We start from the raw sequence: 25,352 nt of genomic DNA on the forward strand, positions 1-25,352 counted from the left end.
CGGAGCCTTTTACACACACACACATTCCTGTAATGTCCAGTTGAGTGAACGTGTCTGTAAAGGAATTTAGAAATGCATGACACGAAACTGTATGAAATGTATTATAAAGTGACAATTGTAGCATACGGTAAATTGACTTTGGAGGGCAAGGTCATCACTTGTGAAATTCCCATGCAAACTGATTTAAACCCGGTTAATGGTTAATGGTTTTTCATCCGCGCTTTGAATGTAAGCGATTGTATGTCAGCTTGCTCTTCAAAATAAAAACATATATCGTCGTTTCAGTTTAATAATTAGGTTTGTACAGAAATTATTTCCATGTACTGCTGTTACAGATGATTCATGTCAGGAGAATGTTTCAAAAACAACAACAAAGTACATGAGAAAGTAGGCTTAACTTTGAAGATAAATAAGGTTCCCGTAGAGCACGTGGTGTACACTTGCCAACAATCTATAAACAGACTGACTGTAAGGTCGAAAGCCACCCCTAAACTCAGTTAACAATATTCAAAGGAAAATTCACGTGAAGCATGCTTCCATGACAACCTGTTGTTTGTTGCTTAACGCCAGACAATCCAGTGACTGACACCATGAACATCGATCTACGCAATTGGGACACGCTGACATGCATCACCCAAGTCAGCGAGTCTGACCACCGGATCTCGTTAATCGCCTCTTACGACAAACATCGTCACCACTTACGACAAGCAAGGATTGCTGAAGACCATTAATCCGGATTTTCACGGCACATGCCTCTTAACTTGACCCGTTATTCCCTAATATGTCACCCATTGACCCGGGTGGTCCAGTCGTCTAAGGCGCCGCGATTCGCTGTGCAGAGTTCCGTCCCTTGGGCACGCCAGAAACCTATGATTGTGGGTTCGAATCCCGGTTCGCCCCGATTATGTTTCTAGGTTTGTCAGCACCATACCCGTGCTCGTGGGTTTCACCGAAGTGGTAAACGTCTGAGACCTGCATCACTTTTGGCTTTCCTCCCACATTAAGCTGACACGCCGTGATATAACTGGAATACTGTTAAAAGCGGCGTTAAAACCCAACTCACTCACACTCACCCATTGACCAGACCATATTAACAATGTAGAATGATATGTTTATTTCTCCCCTCGTCGCTGCTGCTACTGTTATGTTTAATCCCAGAATATTCACTGCGCAATAGAATATTTTACAAATTTTATAATGATTGTATTATTTGTAATTTTAGCATTAACGTGCTTTTATTATGTACATATTTGTATATATTCTGGTGTCTCGTAGATCAATTTTAGCCGGACAATGTACATTGATGAATGTTTTGTATTATCTTATACGGGGCGGTCGGGTAGTCTAGTGGTTAAAGCGTTCGCTCGTCACGCCGAAGACCCGGGTTCAATTTCCGACATGGGTACAATGTGTGAAGCCCATGTCTGGTGTCCCCCGCCGTGATATTGCTGGAATATTGCTAAAAGCGGCGTAAAACCATACTCACTCACTCACTGTTATCTTATACGTATGTACATTGTGTAACACCGAAATAAAAAAAATCCCCTTCTTCTACAAAAAGACGCCAGACAATGTGGTCCGTGTGGCACTCACCAGGTAACCGTTGAAAGTTTGTGATTGCATTTTCCCATCCCGCATTATTCCCCGAGTAATGTTGGCTCAATACAATAATTCTATTGGTCGTGTAGAGGCAGTTTTGTCTCAGGGTGATGGCGCAAGACTTTTCCAGGCTGACCGTCAATAACCCCTGGCAACGACGAAGAACACCCCGAAGTGTGCAGGATAGATCAGGACGACCAACACTTACGACACCTGTCGAGGACCGTAACATCCGTGTACAACATTTGAGGGATAGTTTCCGAACAGCAGCAGAGACTAGATCTAGATCCATGGTGTCCGACGAATCTGTATCCGAGCACGTGGACCAGTCCGACGTGTCGCCTTGCTGCCACGCCACGTTACAGAACCCATGCAGTGGTGTCAGAACGCATGCAGCGACGTCAGAACGCATGCAGCGGTGTCAGAACGCATGCAGTGGTGTCAGAACGCATGCAGTGGTGTCAGAACGCATGCAGTGGTGTCAGAACGCATGCTGTGGTGTCAGAACGCATACACTGGTGTCAGAACGCATGCGTTGGTGTCAGAATGCATGCGTTGGTGTCAGAACGCAGGCAGCGGTGTAAGAACGCATGCAGTGGTGTCAGAACGCATGCAGTGGTGTCAGAACGCATGCGGTGGTGTCAGAACGCATGCGTCGGTGTCAGAATGCATGCAGCGGTGTAAGAACGCATGCAGTGGTGTCAGAACCCATGCACTGGTGTCAGAACGCATGAAGTGGTGTCAGAACGCATGCAGTGGTTTCAGAACGCATGCAGTGGTGTCAGAACGCATGCAGTGGTGTCAGAACGCATGCAGTGGTTTCAGAACGCATGCGCAGGTGTCAGAACGCATGCAGTGGTGTCAAAACGCATGCAGTGGTTTCAGAACGCATGCAGTGGTGTCAGAACGCATGCAGTGGTTTCAGAACCCATGCAGTGGTGTCAGAACGCATGCAGTGGTTTCAGAACACATGCAGTGGTGTCAGAACGCATGCACTGGTGTCAGAACGCATGCGGTTGTGTCAGAACGCATGCGGTGGTGTCAGAACGCATGCAGTGGTTTCAGAACGCATGCGGTGGTGTCAGAACGCATGCAGTGGTGTAGGAATGCCTTGCTCGGAGACCAGCATGGAGGACAGTCCTGTTCACAAATGTCCCGTTCAGGACTGCTGGTGTTCGTGGTTACTGCTGTCGACGTAACGAGCGTTACGCTGCTAACTGTGCAACAAGTTGTCATCCATAAAATTGTGTCTACCTTTCAATGGCTTTTGGTCAGGACATCGAACCAACGACCTTCCACTCTCCGGGCAGCCGCTCTATTCACTTGACCACGGAGGCGGTCTTATATCTTTAGAGCTCTCCAATGTTTCATCCCGTGAAGATCTAGGCTAGAATTGGCCTTCCTCAACCCATGCTTGTAAGATGCGACTAACGGGACCGTGTGACTTGGTTGATGCATGTCATCTTATCCCAATTTCGTAGATAGATGCTCATGATGTTAATCACTGCCTTGCCTAGTCCACACCCGAACATTTAAAGACCGCGTTACATAGCTGGAATATTGCCGAGTGCGGCGTTGTGCATTTTTTCACCACTCGCCCCTTTCCGTAACCCGCTATTCGGCTTGTCCCGGAATAACACGAGTTGGTCACGAATGCGGCGTTGTGTTGAAGATCATCGTTAGATGTACGCTGCCTAACTGTATCTTCCCAAAACACACATGTGGCTTCAATAACATCAAGCGATATATATATATATATATAAAAGATTGGTTGGTGGTTGGGATACTTTTTTGTTTTAAGTCTGTTCCCGAAAATGCTCGAAAAATAGTTCCGCATTTGACATACTGGGTTTTCTGAAAACTTGTTCTGCGGCAAAACAACCTTGTTGATCTCTTTTATAGAAACGAAACGAATTGTGTGTATTAAAGCACTGACTGAGCTAACCCGATATACAGAGAGTATCTAGGGCACAGCGATTGTCTAATTGTGAGTCGTCGTACCGCAACGACGTTGGTCATCGATGCGATATTGCCTGATGTAAGCCCACCGTAATATAAGCTTGAATATTGCCGCCTCAGCGAGACACGGTGCGTTTCCTGTCAGTTAACTATGAAGGTTCTCATGTTATGGCAATATAGCTTACCCAAATGAATATTAATATAATAATAATTAATAATTAGTTTCTATAGGCACGTCATTTATTACTTGCCCGTGAAGAGATCACCCGTTTAATAAACCAACAGCTGTATTACACATTGTGTAATACCAAAAACGCGTGCTTGTGTACTCTCGGAACACGTTTCACGAACAAATATTGAAAGCTCTCAACATCCCTTGGCTTATTCAACGACATTGCGAGTTGAGTTGATAGATCGCTGAGAGGAGCTTATGCAAACTCGATGACCCCAGCAACCGTGTTGGCATGACACTGTTTCGCCGATGGATCTTGCAACAAAATTCCACAAATTACGTCATCGGGTATTGTGACGTTATTGTGAACTTTGAGGTGCAAGGCTCGTTCCACAAGGCGATCGTATTGTAGCGTGATGACAGTCGTTAGTCTGTTAAAGTATGTGAGTTGCGATAGTCTTAGCCCAACGATAATTTTGTGAATTCTAAAGGTGGACCGTTGTATGGTATTCAATTCATACGTTTCAATTTTTGACGTGTTTGAAGTATTATTCTGTTAAACTCAATTGGACTATGCCGTGGACCGTGTAGGTGTCAGCCTATTCACACTTAACAGTATAATTCTAAAAACGTTATAAATGGCAAGTAATAAATAAAATACTAAACTCGCTCCCGTGTAAAACCAATTTTATGAAACTCGTGAATAGTTGTGGTATCTGACTCGCTTTCGCTCGACAGATACCACAACTATTCACTCGTTTCATAAAATTGGTATTACACGGGAGCTCGTTTAGTATTCTAATATATATATGTGGTAAAAATCGCTATTATGAGACAGATGGTATATGCTTTACGGGTTTACGTTCGCCATGGTGCTAGACCAGATATAAATTGCCTGTACATGTATCAGATAACTGGAAGTGAAATACACTTAGTTTACAAAATGAATGCATAGAATGCCAGGTTTCATTAGTTGTAACAAATATATATTGTCATATAGAACCACAGATGTTACTACTCTAGCTCTAGGTCAATTGTGTACAGGGGACTCGCTGAAAGGTAGGTGTTACCTTTATGTCCTCTAGACCCAAGATAAATTCCTGGTACTGCATCTATATATGACCCTTAACAGGGTCAACAAAAGCTCTTTTCGACTTAAGGTTCAACATCCTATTTCACAATCATTTGTTTCTCGGTTGGTTGGTTTGTTGTTTAAAGTAGAACGCAATATTCCAGCTAAATGACGGCGGTCTGTAAATTATCGAGTCTGGACCAGACAATCCAGTGATTAATATCACGAGCATCGATCCACGCAATTGGGATTGATGACATGCATCAACCAAGTCAGCGAGCCTGACCACCCGATTCCGTTAGTCGCGCTTTACGACAAGCAAAGTCGACTTTTAAGGCAAGCATGGGTTGCTGAAGACCTTTTCTACCCCGGATCTTCACGGATCTCGGAATCCTATGTGTTTGTGTTATTCTGAATTCTTAACGGATGTGTTTGACAAAAACTACCATGACAATAAGGTAAGTTTTATTGAAATCTAGCAATCGTGACGTCCTATAGCTACATTCTAAGTTCACATTGCACTACTCACGCTCCCCGCCATGGTATTAATTCAACACAGGTTGACGATGTATGCAGACAGAAGTGTAAGCGAAGGAATGTTCACCATCGCCGTTTGTTCCCAGCTCTTTCCGTTGCGAAACTGTTTAATAAGCTGTACTCGGAAAGCGATAACCACTGTGGAAGTTTCATTTAATTGACTGGGAAATACATGCATTGCCATTTTGTTCAAAGTGTGCCTTTATGTTATTGTTGTACGTTAAATGTGTTGTAGGCCTATATATAAAGTCTATTTATGCAAATTTTCAATTATATGTTTAAAGACGTTAAATTCCAGCATTTAATGTGACATATTACTCCACAATAATAAGATGGCGACTTTTCTTCTTACAGACATTATAAGCATCAATGGGATATGTAAGGTGCCTTTTACTGTTTGAGTAATTCTCGTCACCTATACCTTCCGTAGAGGGGAATGTCCGAGTAACTCTCCATTCCTAAAAAAAAAATGGAGCAGAGGCCCCGCAGGGGCCGAGGCCAATTATTTTTAAGGAATGGAGAGTTACGAGGATATTCCCCTACTTAAAACTCATCCCTACTTTTACACTTTGACAAAATATTCTATAGTTGAAAATATTTGAAAAATTCAAATGCTGCTTCAAGATAATCAACAGCTGACAAGCAACTCTCCATTCCTGAAAAATAATGGAGCGTTCAAACAATAGAATGACGTCACATATGTGTTTTAAGCCGAGTTAAACGGCTTCTAAAGTGAAGGTCCAGGGTTACACTGTGTGGCAAACATTTTTCAAAATCATAATTATGCTAATGTCTTGATGCGGCTATAGTTTGACGGTCCGACTAATTAGTGCCTTGCTAGTCACCGCTCCAACATCCGGGAAACATCCAATCGGGGGTCGGATAATGACTCGGCGGAAAAAGGAAACGTAGCTCGTAGTCGTGAAAACAGTTTCGAGAAGTGGGTTCCGTTCATTTATCTTCCATCTGGCGAACCATCAGGAGAAAAACCTAGTGTGTTTTCCATGTAGAAACTTACGGACGCCTTTTAGGGCCATGTCCAAAAAAAATTCATATCCCTCTTAACTGGAAATTCCACTTAGTATCTGGAAATTTCCACTTAGTATCGCGAAAATTCCACTTAGTATCTGGAAATTTCCACTTAGTAAAGGCTTCCGTAGATACTACAATGACAACCAGTTCCAAATTAAAATACGAGGTGTCTAATCCGCAGTGAGACTACCCCAAATGTCGACACACACGGTTTATCTCCATTCGATACCTCTGGCGCACCAATCAGAATACAGGATTCTCAAATCTAATTTAGTTAAAAATCGAAAGAGGCCAACCTTTCAAAGAATGATTAATCACGGTAAATGTGATAAACTGCTTTCTCGATCTGTTTCTGATCAGGTCTTGAATAATGACCTTCCATACTGTACCTGAATTTAACGCTATGGGGCCGTAGACAGACATCTCTCAAACAAACGGAATATTAGTTCTTAAAGCCATGCGCCCGAGGCAAATCAGTGAGTTTTAATCCCATAAAGTACTGTTTCCTTGGGAAATTTGCTTTTCATAAAAGATGAAGCTGTTCCGACATGTGAATCCATGACGATAAAGGTTCTTCATTCCTTCTCTTTGCTCCAACATCATCATCAACAACAACAACAACAACAACAACAACAACATCAACAACAGCAACAACACTACTATTCATGGCTGACATAAAGGTAACAGTTCAGTTGCAGTGTTTGTGAGAAATGCAATTAGTTTGACAATTGTTCAGTATCAGATAAAAGATGGAGACATACTTCCGGCCATGTTATGACTATAAGCCACGTCACAGTAATGTACCTGTGTCAGCCAACCTAATCACCGGAACACCTCTGAATCAGTCTCTTTTCCAGCCTTTGCCAACCACTCACGCTTCGGGGCATGGGTGGCCCATCAATTTTTCTAAAGCGCCGCAATTCGCTACATTCAGAGTTGTGTCACTTACCTGTGCTAGGATCCTATGATTGCAGGTTCGAATCAATGATTCGTCCTGATTATTACCATACCTTAAGAGCCATACCCATACTCGTTAGCCTCTAGTATCAATGTTAACCTCTAGTTGGTCTAGAACAGACTCGATTAAGTATACTTCTTATCTATAGTTGTAATATGCTTACCGGGACAAACATACGCTCACTTTCTCTAACTGTGTGAGGGGGTGGAATAGTGGGTAAAGCGTTCGTCCGTCACGCCGAAGACCGGAGTTCGATTCACCACATGGGTACAATGTTTGAAGCCAATTTCTGGTGATATTAGGGGGCAGTGGTGGCCCAGTCGTCTAAGGCGCCGCGATTCGCTGTGCAGAGTTCCGTCCCTTGTGCACCCTAGAAACCTATGATTGTGGGTTCGAATCCCGGTTCACCCTGATTATGATTCTAGGTTTGTCAGCACCATACCCGTGCTCGTGGATTTCACCGGAGTGGTTAAAGTCTGAGACCTGCATCACTTAGGGCTTTCCTCCTACATCAATCAGACACGCCGTGATATAACTGGAACGCTTTTAAAAGCGGCGTTAAACCCAACTCACTCACTCACACTTTACAACCAATGAGCCGTACAGACAATATCAGGGCCACCTGAAAATAAGACAGGGACAGAAAAAAAATCGGTGGCTGATAGCAAGAAAGAGGTCCCCAGTCCGGGCACGCTGACACCAGTTTGTGATTTGAAACCTCTGACTGGCCAGTCAGAATCGATATGTTCCTAATTCATGAACGAATGGTTTTTTAACGCCGTTTAATTCCATCTTCATAACGGCGGCCTGGAAATAAACGAGTATGGACGAGATTAAAACCAGTGACCCAACACATGAGCAACGATCCGCGCCATCAGGTCACGATGACACGCAACCACATCACACGTTGTAATTATAACCACCCGATCATCCGTACACGACTCTTACGAGAAATGTGCTCTGGCCTCAACGCGGGGAATACTGAATCAGTTCCCATCTACCAAGGACATTACGCGCTAAGATGTGTACATTCTTATGTTGCAGTAAAGATTATTGTGGGTGTTAGGAAGTGGATGGAATTTAGAGTTACCGCCCCTGGTTGTTTACAAACACGACAGGCTTCATCGTTGTAAACGTTTCGGCATGGGACAGTTTCAATAACAAGAAGACTGGCTGTACCTATATTATAAGAGCGACGAGTGGGTTATACGATTTGTTTTGGTTTGGTTTGTTGTTTAATGCCACATTCAGCAATATTCCAGCTATTTGACGGCGGTCTGTAAATAATCGAGACTAGACAAGACAGGCAGTGATTGATATCATGAGGGGATACGATGCCAGTTGCGGATTAGATACCTAAAACCGAATTCCTGACAGCTACCAACACTATTCCGGATCCAAAAAGAGAGAGAGACCTGTATCAAGCACTCGACAGTGACAAAATGCTGGACATTCGTCATCGCACTAATATATATTAGTGCCTGTTACTTATTGCTGCGGTCACGTATTTGACTCATCGTATTGCCCTTTGGGATTGTAAACCTAAAACTGTGTTTTTCAATATAATTGTGTTGATTATTAATTCAGCTTGCGTTGTCGTTTATAGGTTTCACAATTTAGTTCTGTATGTACCGATTTGGCAATCACTTTATAACAACATACAAATACTATAAGGTATTTCAGCTCCAGAACTTACTGCTGTTCTATTTGTCTGCGACATTTTAATTGCAACCTTGCTGTTACTTTGGATTTGGTGGATAGTATATTCACAAGTTTCATCAATGGTGTTTCCTGAGAGAATACAACTTCCCGATGCAAGCGTGTCCACTAGCCTATATAAAAGCCTAGTTTCTACCCTTGCCACACCAAGCCAACGTTGCTTGGCTCGACCGTGGCGCCAGCCGCGTAGATCAGGAGTTGTGCCCCTTGTAATGAAAACACGATATCCAATCATGGCTGTTCTTTGATCGTATGGCTTCACAAAGATGGCGACTACCATAGGCGACGACCTGGTCGATCAGATAACGAAAACATATCCTGTCAGACAGACAAACAAAGGCAATCGTTGAGGGGTTTAAGAGAAATATATGCGTGTCAACAAAGACAGGCAGTGGTAAATCAGTCCTGTTTAAGGACTATTCTCATCATCGTACTGCTTACAAGCACAGTACTTGGGCGAGTTGATTTACAACTTGGAAAAACTTAGAAAATACTTGTTTCTCTTAACTGTTGAAAGACAAGCTACATTACAGCGGTCATGTTCTCGGAACCCAGATGTTGATTTTAATGAAACGTTCTCTGATTGGGCTGTCGATATGTGCTATAGTCCAATCATACTTAGCACAGGAATGTGGGAATCATGTGGGAAGGGTGAAAACTAGAATTTGATAAACAGGCTAGTGGACGCTCATGCCTCGCTAAAATGGAGAGAATAAAGGTTGACTGATTGTTAACCGGACGATATCACTGTGTTAATACCGGAAAACTAGGTGTCTTTGTTCTTTTCGAGATGCATTTAATAAGGGCTAACGTAACACATCACTAAATTAAACTCTTATATTTCATTCCCTTGTTGTGAATAGTGGATTGATCCCAACCTTCTTCAGATAATGTCGGTCGATTTTCTCTCCCCAGTAGGTCAGGGACAACTGGTAATAAATGACTCGACAAAATTTACCGGGTCAGCGGCTGTAGATAACTGTGAAGCGTATGATAAGGGCTTGCCTGACTTGCAATACTGCACATGGCAGATACCATCTTCCCGAGGCCAGGGAGTTAACTGACTATAAAAGTCAAGTTTCCACCCTTGCCGAAGTAGGCTGGTATTATGGAGTTACATTTTTGCTGGACCAACGAGTTTATGCATAGTCAAATCACAAACGAAATCGAAATCCGGTTCGTAAACTGTCATGCAGATTTCGGTCGATCGCAGGATTTACAAAGCACGTGCACCGCCAACTCGATGTCAACAGACATTTTCCAAATTTTTCCATGTTTTTAATCAAGGTGCTCACGTGATTTGATGCACTTCGCGATGTGAGACCCGTTTTATCACAATATAGATCTTGATTATCGACCAGATCGCCTGACTGGGCGCCGCCATTTTGTTTGAAGCAAATGCAAGTGATACGAGCGGTGGAATCTGATTGGTCCATAGGAGAGGCAGAGAAGGGACATAACTCGTAATAGCCACTGATGGCGCTACGGTCTAGCCGAGGAATGACAGCTTAGTTCGGCAAGGATGGAAACGACTTTTAATATCAGTTAACTCTCTTGTCTCGGAAAGATGGGCACATACTGAATGACTGTGCATTAACGGGTCGGGACTTTCTTCATATTCGTAACCTCCTATTCACCATATCACCACGCATGCTTTATGATACGGATGAACATGCTTGGAGTATGATGCTGCATTTCAAAATTTACTAAATTAAATATATCTGCTTGAAATATGCATGTCATGATAAACTGCTTTTCCCTTGGACGAGAAGTAGGTCACATGGCCGCGAAACTCACGTTCATGAGTGTATTAGTCGGGAGGCTGTTTTCTGGGCACGATGGACTATTTCCGCATTCATTTCAAGTTGTGTTACCCCAAGTTGTGAAACACTCTTTCATAAAAAAATAATTGATTTGCATCGGACTTGATACATGCAAGAATAGAGTGGATAAAGAAGACTCCATATGCTCTGCCATGACATCAAAGAAAAACACATCAAGTGGTGTAAAATAAGATAGAGAACTCTTTAGGGCTAAAATGTCCCTGTCATTTTCTTCATGGAACACAACAGTTCTATAAATTGTGCCTTTACTATTGTACTATTGTTCTTGCGCTTTCCGAAAGATACCAAATACTCAATTTGACCAAATTTGTCCCTAGAACAGCATCATCCGATGCCGCGAATATATTATATTATTGAAGAAACAAATTCAACATCCTTCCACGAAGCTCATTGAGTGGGTGGGGTCAACAGTCAAATCACTAATTACGGTGGGGGTAAAATTAAATTGACTTCAGCCATTATATGTCTATCATCCTGAAATACTAACCGAATGTTAATAAAGTCAAATTATCCAAATTCATTTTTTTCTCAGTAACATCTAAAATGAGAAAAATGCTTGCTTGCTAAAATGAAAAACAACAACACCAGTTTGCTTCAGATCTGAATACAACTTTGCCATATATTCGTATATAGTGAATACAGCAGCATGAAAATCTCTTTAATGGTACTGACTTTGTCTGTCCCACATTCCATAAACAATACTAACTTCCCTTCTCCCCAACCCTTACTGTAATGCCATAGCCCTAAAGAAGCAAGTCTAGATTTTCCTCAGGCTCAGGATCTGATCCTCCCATCTCACTGAGGCTCCTTTCCAATTTAATTGGCATTGTTTGTGTCTATCAAAATTATATATTTTCAGAGACTAATCGTTAGTCTAGGTACTGACTGTATGATCGATCAGAGGCATTATTCTGAAATACGTTTCTCCAAACGGGATATAGGAATCGCAATTTATGATCAGTAGGAGTGGATACGTCAATCATTGCCCTTTGCATAAGCTACATACTGTATATCTATTATAAATGAAGCCATGCCGACTGCTATTGTCCACGGGGCTGTCATGGACATTACACAGACGACCTATTTATCAGTAATCATTTCAAGTCTTCCATTTCAAGAGGCGATATCATGCAAGTCACTGTGTGGTATCCTTGGACAAGGTTATGGGCTCTATTTTGTCCTGCCATGATATGACTGAAACAGTTGTTGGCTGTGATGTGAAATGCCCATTAAGCATCATTTACCGTTATTTGGAAAAAAATGCAAACATAATAAAAAATATAAAAAAGTTTATTGCAATAACCTAACTGGCGAACAAAATAAACGTTACAAACAAACGTTGATTGTTTCTTAAATCAGTACCAATGTCCAGGAAGATACTTATCAAAAGACCTGTGAAGATCCGGGGTAGAATAGGTCTTCAACAACCCATGCTTGCCGTAAAAGGCGGCTATGCTTGTCGTAAGAGGCGACTAACGGGATCGGTTGGTCAGGCTCTCTGACTTGGTTGATGCATGTCATCCATCCGAATTGCGTGGATCGATATTCATGATGTCAATCTCTGGATTGTCTGGTCCAGACTCGATTATTTACAGACCGCCGTCATATAGCTGGAATATCCCTTTTAATGTAAATATATAAAAAAATTATTTTGTTTACGGAAGTTTCTGAAGTTCACAAAGTTGACAATAACAACTTGATCGTCAGTTTAATCAGAAAATGGTATTTTCCGTAGTAGTTACGTGTAAATACGGACGTAAGACAGTCACAAAATCATTCTGTGGCTGTCTAATAAACTGATTGTTTATTCACTCACTCACTCAGGTCTTGTGTTGTTGTGTGGGTTGGCCGTGGACAGTGGCACCTCTGCTAAGCGACCTGATTCCCCACTCTTGCTATTTAAAATTTCCTTCCAAAATGACCACAGCCGTCGTGACAGGGCCAATGATGCCGCATTGACAGGATTAACTATGCCGCATTGACAGGATTAACTACACCACATTGACAGGATTAATGATACCGTAGTGACAAGGCTACAGGCGCTGCCACCACAAACGGTTCGACATCTTGAACGCAACGTGACGTTCGTTCTCCTCGTCGGCGGTAGACTCACGTTCTTACACTTGCTCGAAAAGCTGGAATCTGCTCTCTGCTTTGATCACGACTCTTTGCCAGTTTCTGTTATGGTCTGCAAGCTCTGACATTGTACCGACGCAGTCTTCTGGACACTGTCCAGCGACTGACAGGGTAACCTCCTCAGCTGATGCCGACACAATGATAATATCGTTCCTCGGATGAAGGATACCATGTATCCAAGTTTCCTGGGGGATGGTGAGAGGAGGTCTGCCACTCCGAAGCCTGTCACTCTGCCGCCCAGCCTGCTTGAATCACGTCATGCGCCTAGTGACTGTCATTCGGCTATGGCCCAAACTCCTTGCGACTAAGCCATGCGATCCTCCTTGATGTGTCATGCCAATGGCTTGTTATTTGTCACTGTCTATTGGTGTGAATAAACAGTACAGTATTCCAGTTACATCGCGGCGTGTCAGCTTAATGTGGGAGGAAAGCCCGGAGTGACGTCTCAGACCCACGAGCACGTGTATGGTGCTGACAGACCCAGAAACATATTCGGGGCGAACCGGGATTCGAACCCACAATCATAGGTTTCTGGGGTGCCCAAGGGACGCAACTCAGCACTGCAAATCGCGGCGCCTTAGACGACTGGGCCACCCGTGTGCAGTCTGTCACCTATATTTGAACTGTTTTAGTGAGCAATGGCAAAAATTTAACATTCTTTCCATATGCTGATTTTGAAATATGAGATAAAACAAAACTCTCAGCTTCCTTGTATAAAGACAAAAACAATATGACTCTAAATAGACAATGACATATGTTTATAGTGTATCATTTACCTCATTCAGGCTCTATTCTTATTAGAAGATCCGGGGTAGAATAGGTCTTCAGCAACCCATGCTTGCCGTAAAAGGCGACTATGCTTGTCGTTTGAGGCGACTAACGGGTCGGGTGGTCAGGCTCGCTGACTTGGTTGATGCATGTCATCGTATCCCAATTGCGAGGGTCGAAGCTCATAATATCAATCACTGGATTGTCTGGTCCAGACTCCATTATTTACAGACCGCCGTCAGATAGCTGGAATATTGCTGAGTGCGGCGTTAAACAAGAAACCAACAAACCAACCTATTTTTATTACATTTGTTGTTGGATCCGGAAATCGACTTTCTGCGCCCTGAGTGAATCACGTGTGCCCATTGACGTTTATACACCTTGGCCTTGTACATACCGTCATGCCTTTCGGTAGCTCAGACGACAGCCGCTAGCTGAGACGACACAACTGTGACAGTCTTGCGGAGGAGGTGAGATAAGGTGTCATTATTTGAGATGGAAGTGTTGCGATGTTGTTTGTAGCTGAAATGATACATTGTCAATTTGACTTACAGTCACCAACTGACCTTATTGTAAGGTGTGTTCTCGTTGTAGGACATCAAAGATGGAATGTGAAGAAATATTGTGATAATATGATTTCTATTTTCCATACAATTTTTAAATATCTCAAACTAACAGCTGGTATATTCGCTTATGAGAACCAGCCGGTTATTATTAATAGTCAGTGATTAGCGTAGTGGCACGTAAAATGGACGTTTAATTCATCATCTGTGTTATTATGACAAGTTTAGTATTGAGATCATTGTCATCAAATGTCCTATTTGAACAGCTTGAGATAATTAGTTCCCAGTAGTTTTACGACCTGATCATCCAGGCGACAGGTGAACAGGGAGATGTTTAAATCATCGAGAACAAAATAAATCTATGACAAAGTCACTCTCTCTTTCAAAGGTGTAGGCCCGATATGTAGACAAGCCGATCGTATGTCGCCTCGAACCGGATTTAAACAAACAACGCTGAAATGAGAAGCACATATGTTTCATGTACTGGCGTCTAAGTGTCGCATATCGGTGACCCATTTTCGCATATCCGCCACCTACTCTCGTTTATTAGCGACCTACTTTCAGATACTGTGCTCTATTTTGGACAGTTTCCTAAGGTATAATCCAAACAGTAGAACCTCCATCACTGAAATAACAAAATAAAAACTCACAGTGTTTTCATCCATTTAATACGTATCAGATGTTGCTTTAGCACCGTCGCGTTTCACAAAGATATATACAGGTTTAGATTTTGTATATTGGGTCTCTTGACTTCTCTTGACGTCAACGGTGACCAGCTAGTTGCCGATGTGGCAGTTGCTCGTGTTTTTATCTGGGCAACAGTATAAATCAAATACTTATTCAGTACATACTTCCCCCGCCATATTTGACCCGTGAAGATCCGGGGTAGAATAGGTCTTCAGCAACCCTTGCTTGCCGTAAGGACGACTATGCTTGTAAGAGGCAACTAACGGGATCGGGTTGTCAGGCTCGCTGACTTGGTTAGTCATCGATCCCAGTTGCGTGGATCGATGCTCATGATATCATTCACTGGATTGTCTGGTCTCGACTCTATTATTTACAGACCGCCGTCATATAGCTGGAATATTGCTGAGTGCGGCGTAAAACAACAAACAGATCAACCAACCCGCCATATTCAGTGATATTTAAATAAATGCGACAAAATCCTTTACAAACTGTACGTGAATATTAACCCTTAAACTGAACAATACACACTTGTTCCATAATTGAAGTACCTATATTTTAAATGCAAATATGAGAATATAATGTTTTAGCGCCAGTGCAAGAAATCTGTTCAGCAAACAAACATTGTTCAAAACTTCCAAAGTTTTATTTTTGCAGATTGCATAGGATTCGCTCGGTCCCTCTGGAATAGCAAACAAAATGATATTATTACCTTGACCCCTTCTCTCTAGATTCTCCAGACGTGTATCAACAATGTCCAAGTCATAAGACACATCGTCTAGTTTTTGGCAGACCGCATCCACATCACAAGCCTAATAATATCTTGTTCTCCCTTGTTCGTGCTCACTTGATTTCGTAAATCTGTGACGTCACATCGTAATGTTTGCAATTCATCTTTCATTGAAACAATTTCCTTTAATTTTTGTTGTTGAATAATTGCATTTTTCATATCATCCAAATCCTTACAAAATTGGCCAAGGTTAGATTCGACATCACCTGACAGGTGCATCAGCGATAATACACAACGACAAAACAGGAGGACTTCGATCCGGACTTCGTTATGTAGTGAGTGAGTATGGTTTTACGCCGCTTTTAGCAATATTCTAGCAATATCACGGCGGGGGACCCCGGAAATGGGCTTCACACATTGTTCCCATGTCGGGAATCGAACCCGGGTCGTGACGAGCGAACGCTTTAACCACTAGGCTACCCGACCGCCCCACTTCGATATGGAAACAAAGTGTTACAATCACTAGGACAAAAGTTCGCATCCATCATACTGAGTGGTGGATTTGTCAATATATATTGTAAACTTCATCTTATCTTGATGATCGTACCTGAGGTATATATTGAGAGAAGAATCAGAATTACTGAAGACTGATTGAGGGGGTAAAGTAGGTCATCCGTTGTTTCGCCTTGAAAATCTGACTTGGCGTGGTCGTAACATTGAGCCGGTACTTGATCCAGTCAAACAATAAGTGTTTTCTTACCCCGATTCTTGATTTTGACCATGACTCCACCAGACCACCACTGCTATTGAACAAATTTCAAGGTTAAATGGTACTTGCTCTGATTCAGGTTTAAGAGTGAGTGAATGAGTGAGTTTGGTTTAACGCCGCTTTTAACAGTATTCCAGTTATATCGCGGCGTGTCAGCTTAATGTGGGAGGAAAGCCCGAAGTGATGCAGGTCTCAGACGTTTACCACTTCGGTGAAACCCACGAGCACGGGTATGGTGCTGACAAACCTAGAAACATAATCGGGGCGAACCGGGATTCGAACCCACAATCATAGGTTTCTGGCGTGCCCAAGGGACGCAACTCTGCACAGCGAATTGTGGCGCCATAGATGACTGGGCCACCCGTGTCCCCTTCAGGTTTTAGGAGCTCAATTGGATGGTGAAATATTCTTTCCCCTCAACTCCATGACCTGTCCGGGTGGTCGTACAATTCTAGCGCAATGATACTGATCCAATTAGCCTTGTTCTGGCTCTCTGGTCCCTTTACTGTTTTAGAGATCCATAGGAGTTTAAATCTCCCTTCTTTGATGAGCAATTTATCTCTCTTCGTCCCTGGCCTTAATCCATTCTCAAACCAGACTTGGGTTTGCTGGACTGCTGTCTGTAGTCTCCACAATTGTGGCAAATGCCCCAGGCTCTCGAATAAGATCTTATCCTGTGTAACGCCTTCAGTTCGCCTTTGAGAAGGTGATGCATCTTGGCATGACTTTGAACCTTACTCGCCGTGAGATGAGGCCCAGCGCTGTCTTGTCCACTCCTATCCCAAGGCGCATATCAAAGGCTGGCGAGTGAAGGCTGCCGAAAAGCCTCTGACGCTTCCAAGTTTCAGAAAGGGCCCAGTCCCCATGACGGTTTCAGCTTGTTTATCCCATTCCTCGAAGTCCACTTCTCCGTTCTTGATTGGTGTTGTGCCAGAGAAGGTCTTGAGCCATAAGTAACTGGACGATGGCCAGTACCAATAACCTTCACCTGCTGTGGGTCTGGGCATACAGTGTTACTGCTACCGGCAACCCAAAAATCTGAGCGTGCGTCCTTAGAGTCGCTGGCAGCCTTGGGCTCTGAGCCACTGTCAGCCGCCACAACAAATGAGTGAGTGGTCGGTTGCTTTTTCCCTTCATCGGTCGTGGCTAATGGGAAACCGTTGCAGCAACAGTTCAAACTGCCCCCACATCTCGCCCTGCAGTACCTTATCAGCAAGTGGATGATCGTACAAGTCCATATGGAGCTAGCTCCAACAGTGTGTCAATTCGCCCAGAATGTAAACCACTTCTGGCTATCCAAAATGAATACCCAATTTCAGCAAATATGCTGAAAGGAATGTAATAAATGGATATTACATAATTCATCTTACTAAAATTCAGGCGAATGATTGTCCATATAATATAATACATTATATAATTATTGAATACAAGGTGACTTACACTTTCACATCAAGTGGTAAAACAGAGTGAGAAATAATTCATATAACCACATCAGATAATTTAGAAATACTACATGTTCAACAAGATAGGATTTATATTCCATAAAATGGATTATAAACATATTTAGAAGATGGCCAATGCTAAGGCTGTTGTCATCGTTTGGGTTTGCGTAACGCCAGACGCCACGAGAACGAGAAAGTTACCATGTGCAGGAAATAGCCAAAGTTTGGAATTTACACTAATATCGAATTGCCTGATAAGTTATGGTGTATTTATTCACCTGTATGTGTTAGTACTACTTTCCAGACATACGATAGGATGAAAGTAATTTATAGAAGGCCAAACTGTGTTAAGATTAACATGAAGCTTGCTTGACAACGGTATAAGGATCTATACCGAAACGTCGCCTTTACAGTATTATAAGAAGATGTTATCCATAAATTGTGTCTACTTTGTCATCCGTCAACTTCTAAGAAATGCCTATCAAACAATTAATGTATACGGACTGGCGTCAAGAGCAACGGCGCTCGTCATTAACTGAAGGTGTATATAACGTTATAAGTGAGTTAGTATCTGAATTAGGTCTTATTAAATCATAAGGATGCCGTATGCTTTATTGTTGTTGCAGTTGATTCTGAGTAAGGAATTTACTGGCCATTATGTAGATGCAACAAGTAAAACTGACGCAACCATTAGTCATTATGCCCAATTACAGAGAAATTATATATCAACCATAACATGGTTTCTGTCAGAGAAATCACTCGAATCTGTTAATTTCTCCATTACATCATGATACAGAAAAATATGTACGGCTGACCTTGCACTTTCATTACTAATTCAATACACTTACTTGCTGGGTAGTGTTTGGACATGACCAAATTGAGCATGCACATTTTGTATGTGTTATGAATGTGTTGATTGGGTACGTTTGCACCATCTTGTATTTAAACAGACATGAACATCGCGACAACCCCTTGTTCGCTCATGGTGATGCGGTGTAAAATATTAACTCACTCAATCTAACGCGGTACGCGGATCTAGTACAGAGGCACGTGGCTATAGTTGGTTGGTTGGTTGGTTGGTTTGTTGATTAACGCCGCACTCATCAAAATAGTGTTAATAATCGAGTCTGGACCAGACCAGACAATCCAGTGATTAATATCATGAGCATCGATCCACGCAATTGGGACGATGACATGTATCAACCAAGTCAGCGAGCCTGACCACCCGATCCCGTGAGTCGCCTTTTAGGACAAGCATAGTCACCTTTTACGGCAAGCATGGGTTGCTGAAGACCTATTCTACCTCGGAATCTTCACGGGTCACGTGGCTATAGACATACAATCTGAAAATATGTTTTTAAAACTGACATGTGTAAATATTAGTCCTGCATTTGTACTTTTTATTCTGCTTTTTTTACATAATATTTATTTCAATTTCACAGCATTTCCACATGGTCTCCATATTTAAAAAGAACATAAACCCTGTTTTACTGAAAGCAAATGTGCCAGACTAAATAAAAGTGTCCAAAGTATAAGTTTCGTTATTCTTTTATATTCAAATAAAAATAATCGAGCACCTGTTTTTGTTAATGAAAATATACTTGAGCTCTGAAAATAAATTAGAAAGCTGATCTCAAACCAAAATCGCCAACTCACCCCACTCCACCCAACCATTACCCACACACAACTATCAAATGGTTGCTCCTTAAGCAGTTATGTGGTGCATAAATAGCACCTGGGTGTTCTATACCTAACCTGGGTTTTTGGGTGAGAAGGAGAAAGGTCAAACTTTCTTTAAATGTTTATATGCTCGTAATAACGAATATATATAATGTTGGCACGCAACAACACAAGGCCTGGGTGAATAAACAGTATTAAATAAACCGAGGCATTGGTGATAAAGGCTTTTATGACTGAAGTTTGGTATGAAGAATAATAGTTTACCAGATGCTAGTATGCCACGAATGTATACGTTGTAGGTGTGAGTAGATAAGGGTAGATACCAGTTGTAGATACAGATAAATGTATTAACGTCTTAGGTAAGGTGAGGTGAAATGGGGTTTAACGTCGCGTCCAAGATTATTGCACTTATATAGCGACGTGCATGTACGTGTGTGTGTTTGTGTGGCTGCTTGTACTAGTGCTAGCTCACTGAGATACCATGCCGCAGTTTAACATGAATACCCCACTCAGACACAGTATACTGACTCCGAGCCGACCAGTCCTTGTTTTAGCCCCTTAATGCCGAGCGCCAGACAGGGTAACAACAAGTACCATATTTAAACGTCTTTTGGTATGACGCGGCCGGGGATCGAACCCCGGACCTTCCGCTCTCCGGGCGGATGCTCTACCACTTTACCACGGAGGTGGTCTATTAACGTCTTAAATCTGTTTGTCTTACGCTATCTGATCAGCACAATGAGAGATACTGAATCTGATTCATGTTCGATGCTTGTTATCGGTTTGACCCTTGGCAGGTTTAGATGCTGGAACATGGTTCGTTAGTTGGTAATTTGTCCTTATTTCACAATTTCCAATTCTTTATATGTGGCATGTAATGTGATCAAATATTTGTAAAACCTTGTCCATTTTCCCCATGTTAATATTTGGAAAAATAACACGTACGTACCAAGCGTGGCGTTAGGGCTCAGTATCCTGAGCCTAAATATTAGTACTTTTGCTATAAATGTATCCTGACGTAAGAAAATAATATAAATAGGCGACGATTGTATCTAATATGAGACTGTGAACTATCAGGAGTTCCTAAGACGGTCAATAGTGTATCAATTCGAAGCACAGATTGCACAGATTGTTCTAAGAATTATTAATAGGCAGGGATGGGGTGTGGGGAGGGTTTCGACGCGACATCGTACGGTACTATCCCTTGTCTGTTAGATGGTGTGCGGCGCCTTTCATCTCGCCTTCAACCATGCAATGATAAAATACGCAGCTTAGTTTTAACAGTTAAAAGATGAATGCATAACATTAGGGTAAGTGGGGCCTCTCCCTGATCTGAAATACCTTGAGACTGAACAATATCGAGACCTGTTCTCATCAGCAAATCTCAAACATATGTCCGCGTGTTTACCCATGCCCCCTTTAATGTGAACTTCGAAATTGCAGCGGAAGGCTGAAAGATGGCGTCACCGACGGCACCCTTGACCATGATGCTCCGACTGCTTGCCCTGTGCTGGCACACGGTTGAATTCTTTTTCAAACAACAGATAATGGCCCGTCTGTCCACGTCCGTGCGGGAGGACCTGATTGACGGTATCGGCTCTGTGATGGGCGGCACTGGCATCAGCAGAGAAGACTACTCACAAAGCATTCATAGCCTCGAATACGTCAGCACCTACTTCCGGTCGAGATACTTGAACATTCTGAAAACAGCCACTCTCAACGACAAGGCTCCCAACCCGGAAGTGATTCTGTTAGACGGGCAGACAAGAAGGAAGCTTCTAGATTTCGGGAAGAAGGATCGCCCCCTGGTGTTGAACTTCGGTAGCTGCACCTGACCCCCGTTTATGGTAAAGATGGCGAGATTTAATGAGATCGTTGCTGACTTTACCAACATGGCGGACTTTTTGATTGTGTACATTGAAGAAGCACATCCTACTGATGGGTGGTTCTTCAAAAACAATATAGATATCCAGAAACACAACTCCCTGGAGGATAGGGTCGCAGCAGCGAAGCGCCTCGGTGAACTGAAACCCTGCGATTGTGATATTGTAGCGGACAACATGGAGGATGGAGCTAACAAGCAGTATGGCGGCCTGTACGAGCGTCTGTATATAGTGCTGAACGGGGTGGTTCTGTATGAGGGCATGCCAGGGCCAATTGGATATAACGTGGAGGAGGTGTATGACTGGTTAGCCAAATACAGAGGAGACCAATAGGGAGGTTGCATGATATAAACAGTAATATGTTCAAAGGGCAGTTTAATGTTTTAAGGTATCTTTAATGATTTGGTAAATCCATTTTTTGTCATGTCATCGAGGCTTTCTTAAAACAAATGATCTATTCAAAGGAAAGTGAACAAAAATAAGTTCTCCATTACACTAATTACAATGTCTAAATATCTACAATGTCCAATGCATTAAGCCAATAACAATGTCTAAATATCTACAATGTCCAATGCATTAAGCCAACTACAATGTCTAAATATCTACAATGTCCAATGCATTAAGCAAACTACAATGTCTAAATATCTACATTGTCCAATGCATTAAGCCAATTACAATGTCTAAATATCTACAATGTCCAATGCATTAAGCCAATTACAATGTCTAAATATCTACAATGTTCAATGCATTAAGCCAATTACAATGTCTAAATATCTACAATGTCCAATGCATTAAGTCAATTACAATGTCTACATATCTACAATGTCCAATGCATTAAGCCAAGTACAATGTCTACATATCTACAATGTCCAATGCATTAAGCCAAGTACAATGTCTACATATCTAAAATGTCCAATGCATTAAGCCAGTTACAATGTCTAAACCTAAACTAGAAATTAACTGCAAATACTAGACCTATACAAGAAACTAATTACGGTTTCACAACCTCTACTACAAAACACTTGCAATGTTTAGACCTTTACTGACGGACAAAAGAAAGTAAACACCTATGTGTGATGCTAGCAATAACTGAAACAAACAAGAGATGGTATTCGGTGGTGATGAATATGATGTGGGTATCACAGTTGCGTTTTGGACCTTAAATTTACAGTTTTTTTGCGGCTGTTTTCAGCCAAGTAACGTTTTCATAACGTTAGTAATTGTTTGATCAAATCCAATTTCAAGTGTATACTTTCGTTTGCCCACCAGTGTTTATTAGTAACTTTGAGCATCTAGTTTTATACAATAAGCTTATTATTACATACTATACTATTATATACTAGAAACTAATGAACTAATTACACTGTTTAGACCCATACTAGAAACTATTTATAATGTCAAAACATATACGAGAAACTGATTACAATGTAACATCTATTCTTTAGCATTGATTAAATGGATTTCGTTTTACTTAATGACATAGTTTTGTCTATGTGTACTTTTCAATGGAACTGTAGTGTTATGGCAATCACATATTACTGAACAATAAAATTGCAAAAGGGAAAAAGTAACCAGAATATATTTTAAGCTGAAGGAAAAAGATAACACATACATTTATAATGCACCTTCTAACAGATACTAATTATTGTGTCATGCCACGGCTCACCTTATTCCGCTCACCTGAATGTTCTATAGCGTGTGACGTCACTGTTGCAAAATGACAAGGGCTGCAGAGACTGAGGTTACTGTTCACATCACTGAGGAGAATGACGTGCCAGCACGTGCTGAAGGTGTATTGTAAAAGTAATTGGGCATTTCTTTCTTTTGTTAAAATATTGACTTTTAAATCATTATATTTTCAAACCATTTCTCTTCTCTCCCACATAACGTATACAGGACGAGCAGTTCTTGTAAACTTCCAGGATAAGAGGTCGACCATTTTTCTCCAAAACTTCTTGAAAAAAATAATTAGGCTTGCAATGTATTTTTTTGAAACAAAAACTGGGCTCACAGTTTTAATTTTAAAAATATCTGTTTTTGCAGCTGTTTCTTAAAAATAATATCTGGTCACAATACACAAAATACACAGAATGTCAAATGGTCCGTCCTCTTTGTATGCATCTTTAAATAGCCAACGTTATCATTCATGGCTATTGTTTTTGAGGAAACGAGCGCATCTTGAAGTTGACTGGCATCTTTTTTCTGAATAAACGTTCGATTCAAGCATGTTTCGTTTGATCTTATTTTGAGATTAATAAATATGGCACGCTTACTAAACAGAACAGTACAGGTTTCAGATAAGACTGAAGGAAGAGATGAACCAAGACCATTTATTCACGAAAGATTCATACCAGGTCTTCCCTGGACGTGTGTGTAATTTTTGCCTATTGATAAGAAAAGTCTTTGCAGGTTATTATCTAAAGATATTGTTTATTATTTATTTCCCTCCCCGTCTGAAGATGTCGGGCATCAAACACAAGGTGCTGATGGGTATCATCCGCTACGTGTAGAATCATGGTAACATCAACGCAGTGCAAATACTTTAAAATTAACGTATACGGACTGACGTCAAGAGCAACGGCGCTCGTCATTAACTGAAGGTGTATATAACGTTATAAGTGAGTTAGTATCTGAATTAGGTCTTATTAAATCATTAGGATGCCGTATGCTTTATTGTTGTTGCAGTTGATTCTGAGTAAGGAATTTACTGACCATTCTGAACATGTATTTTAAAAACTAAAACTCACGCAACTACAGTTCATTGTGCCCAATTACAGAGATATTATAAATCAACCATAACATGGTTTCTGTCAGAGAAATCACTCGAACCTGGTGGTTTCTCCATTACATCATGATACCGAAAAATATGTACGGCTGACCTTGCACTTTCATTACTAATTCAATATACACATTTGGCGGGTAGTGTTTGGACATGAACAAAATTAGCATGCACATTTTTATATGTGTTATGAATGTGTTTATTGGGTACGTCCATCTTGTATTTAAACAGACATGAGGTGAGGTGAAATTGAGTTTAACGTCGCGTCCAAGATTATTGCACTTATATAGCGACGTGCATGCACGTGTATGTGTGTGTGTGGCTGCTTGTACTAGTCCGGACTGATGCCGATTTATAGTGCTAGCTCACTGAGATACCATGCCGCAGTTTAACATGAATACCCCACTCAGACACAGTATACTGACTCCGAGCCGACCAGTCCTTGTTTTAGCCCCTTAATGCCGAGCGCCAGACAGGGTAACAACAAGTACAATCTTTTAACGTCTTTTTGTATGACGCGGCCCGGGATCGAACCCTGGACCTTCCGCTCTCCGGGCGGACGCTCTACCACAAGACCACGGAGGCGGTTAAACAGACATGAACATCGCGACAACCCCTTGTTCACTCATGGTGATGCGGAGTAAAATGTAAACTCACTCAATCTAACGTGGTACGCGGATCTGGTATACACACACGGGGCTTTTGACATACAATCTGAAAAATATGTTTTTATAACTGACATGTGTAAATATTAGTCCTGCATTTGTACATCTTATTCTGTTTTTTACATGTATTTTTTTTATGTCACAGCATTTCTACGTGGTCGCCACATTAAAAAAAACCCATAAACCCTGTTTTACTGAAAACAAATGCCTCGCATTGTAGGAAAGGAATAATGAGCCAGTCTCCATACCAGTGTCCAAAGTATAAATTTCGTTATTTTTTATATTGTAACCAAAATAATCGAACACCTGTTAATGTTAATTGAAAGATACCTGAGCTCTTAAAATAGAAAAAGCTGGTCTC

General features: G+C 41.7%; 1 protein-coding gene across 2 annotated transcripts; it reads left to right on the forward strand.

Annotated features, from left to right (window-relative positions):
• Positions 1–14,146: 14,146 nt before the first annotated feature.
• On the forward strand, positions 14,147–23,770 carry LOC124149503 (thyroxine 5-deiodinase-like). Of its 2 annotated transcripts, XR_007220354.1 has the most exons (3): positions 14,147–14,266; positions 21,108–22,433; positions 22,477–23,770. XR_007220354.1 is itself a non-coding variant. In XM_046521132.2 (2 exons), the coding sequence occupies exon 2, from the start codon at positions 21,122–21,124 to the stop codon at positions 21,878–21,880; it is 759 nt and encodes a 252-aa protein (XP_046377088.2). In that variant the 5' UTR covers positions 14,147–14,266; positions 21,108–21,121; the 3' UTR covers positions 21,881–23,770. The 2 variants fall into 2 exon arrangements, 1 of the variants encoding a protein (XP_046377088.2); XM_046521132.2 differs by having other exon boundaries at positions 21,108–23,770.
• The last annotated feature ends 1,582 nt before the right edge of the window (positions 23,771–25,352 follow it).

This window comes from Haliotis rufescens, unplaced genomic scaffold, assembly GCF_023055435.1.
Source record: "Haliotis rufescens isolate VD_foot unplaced genomic scaffold, xgHalRufe1.0.p SCAF_1, whole genome shotgun sequence".
Taxonomy (NCBI): Eukaryota; Metazoa; Mollusca; class Gastropoda; order Lepetellida; family Haliotidae; genus Haliotis; species Haliotis rufescens.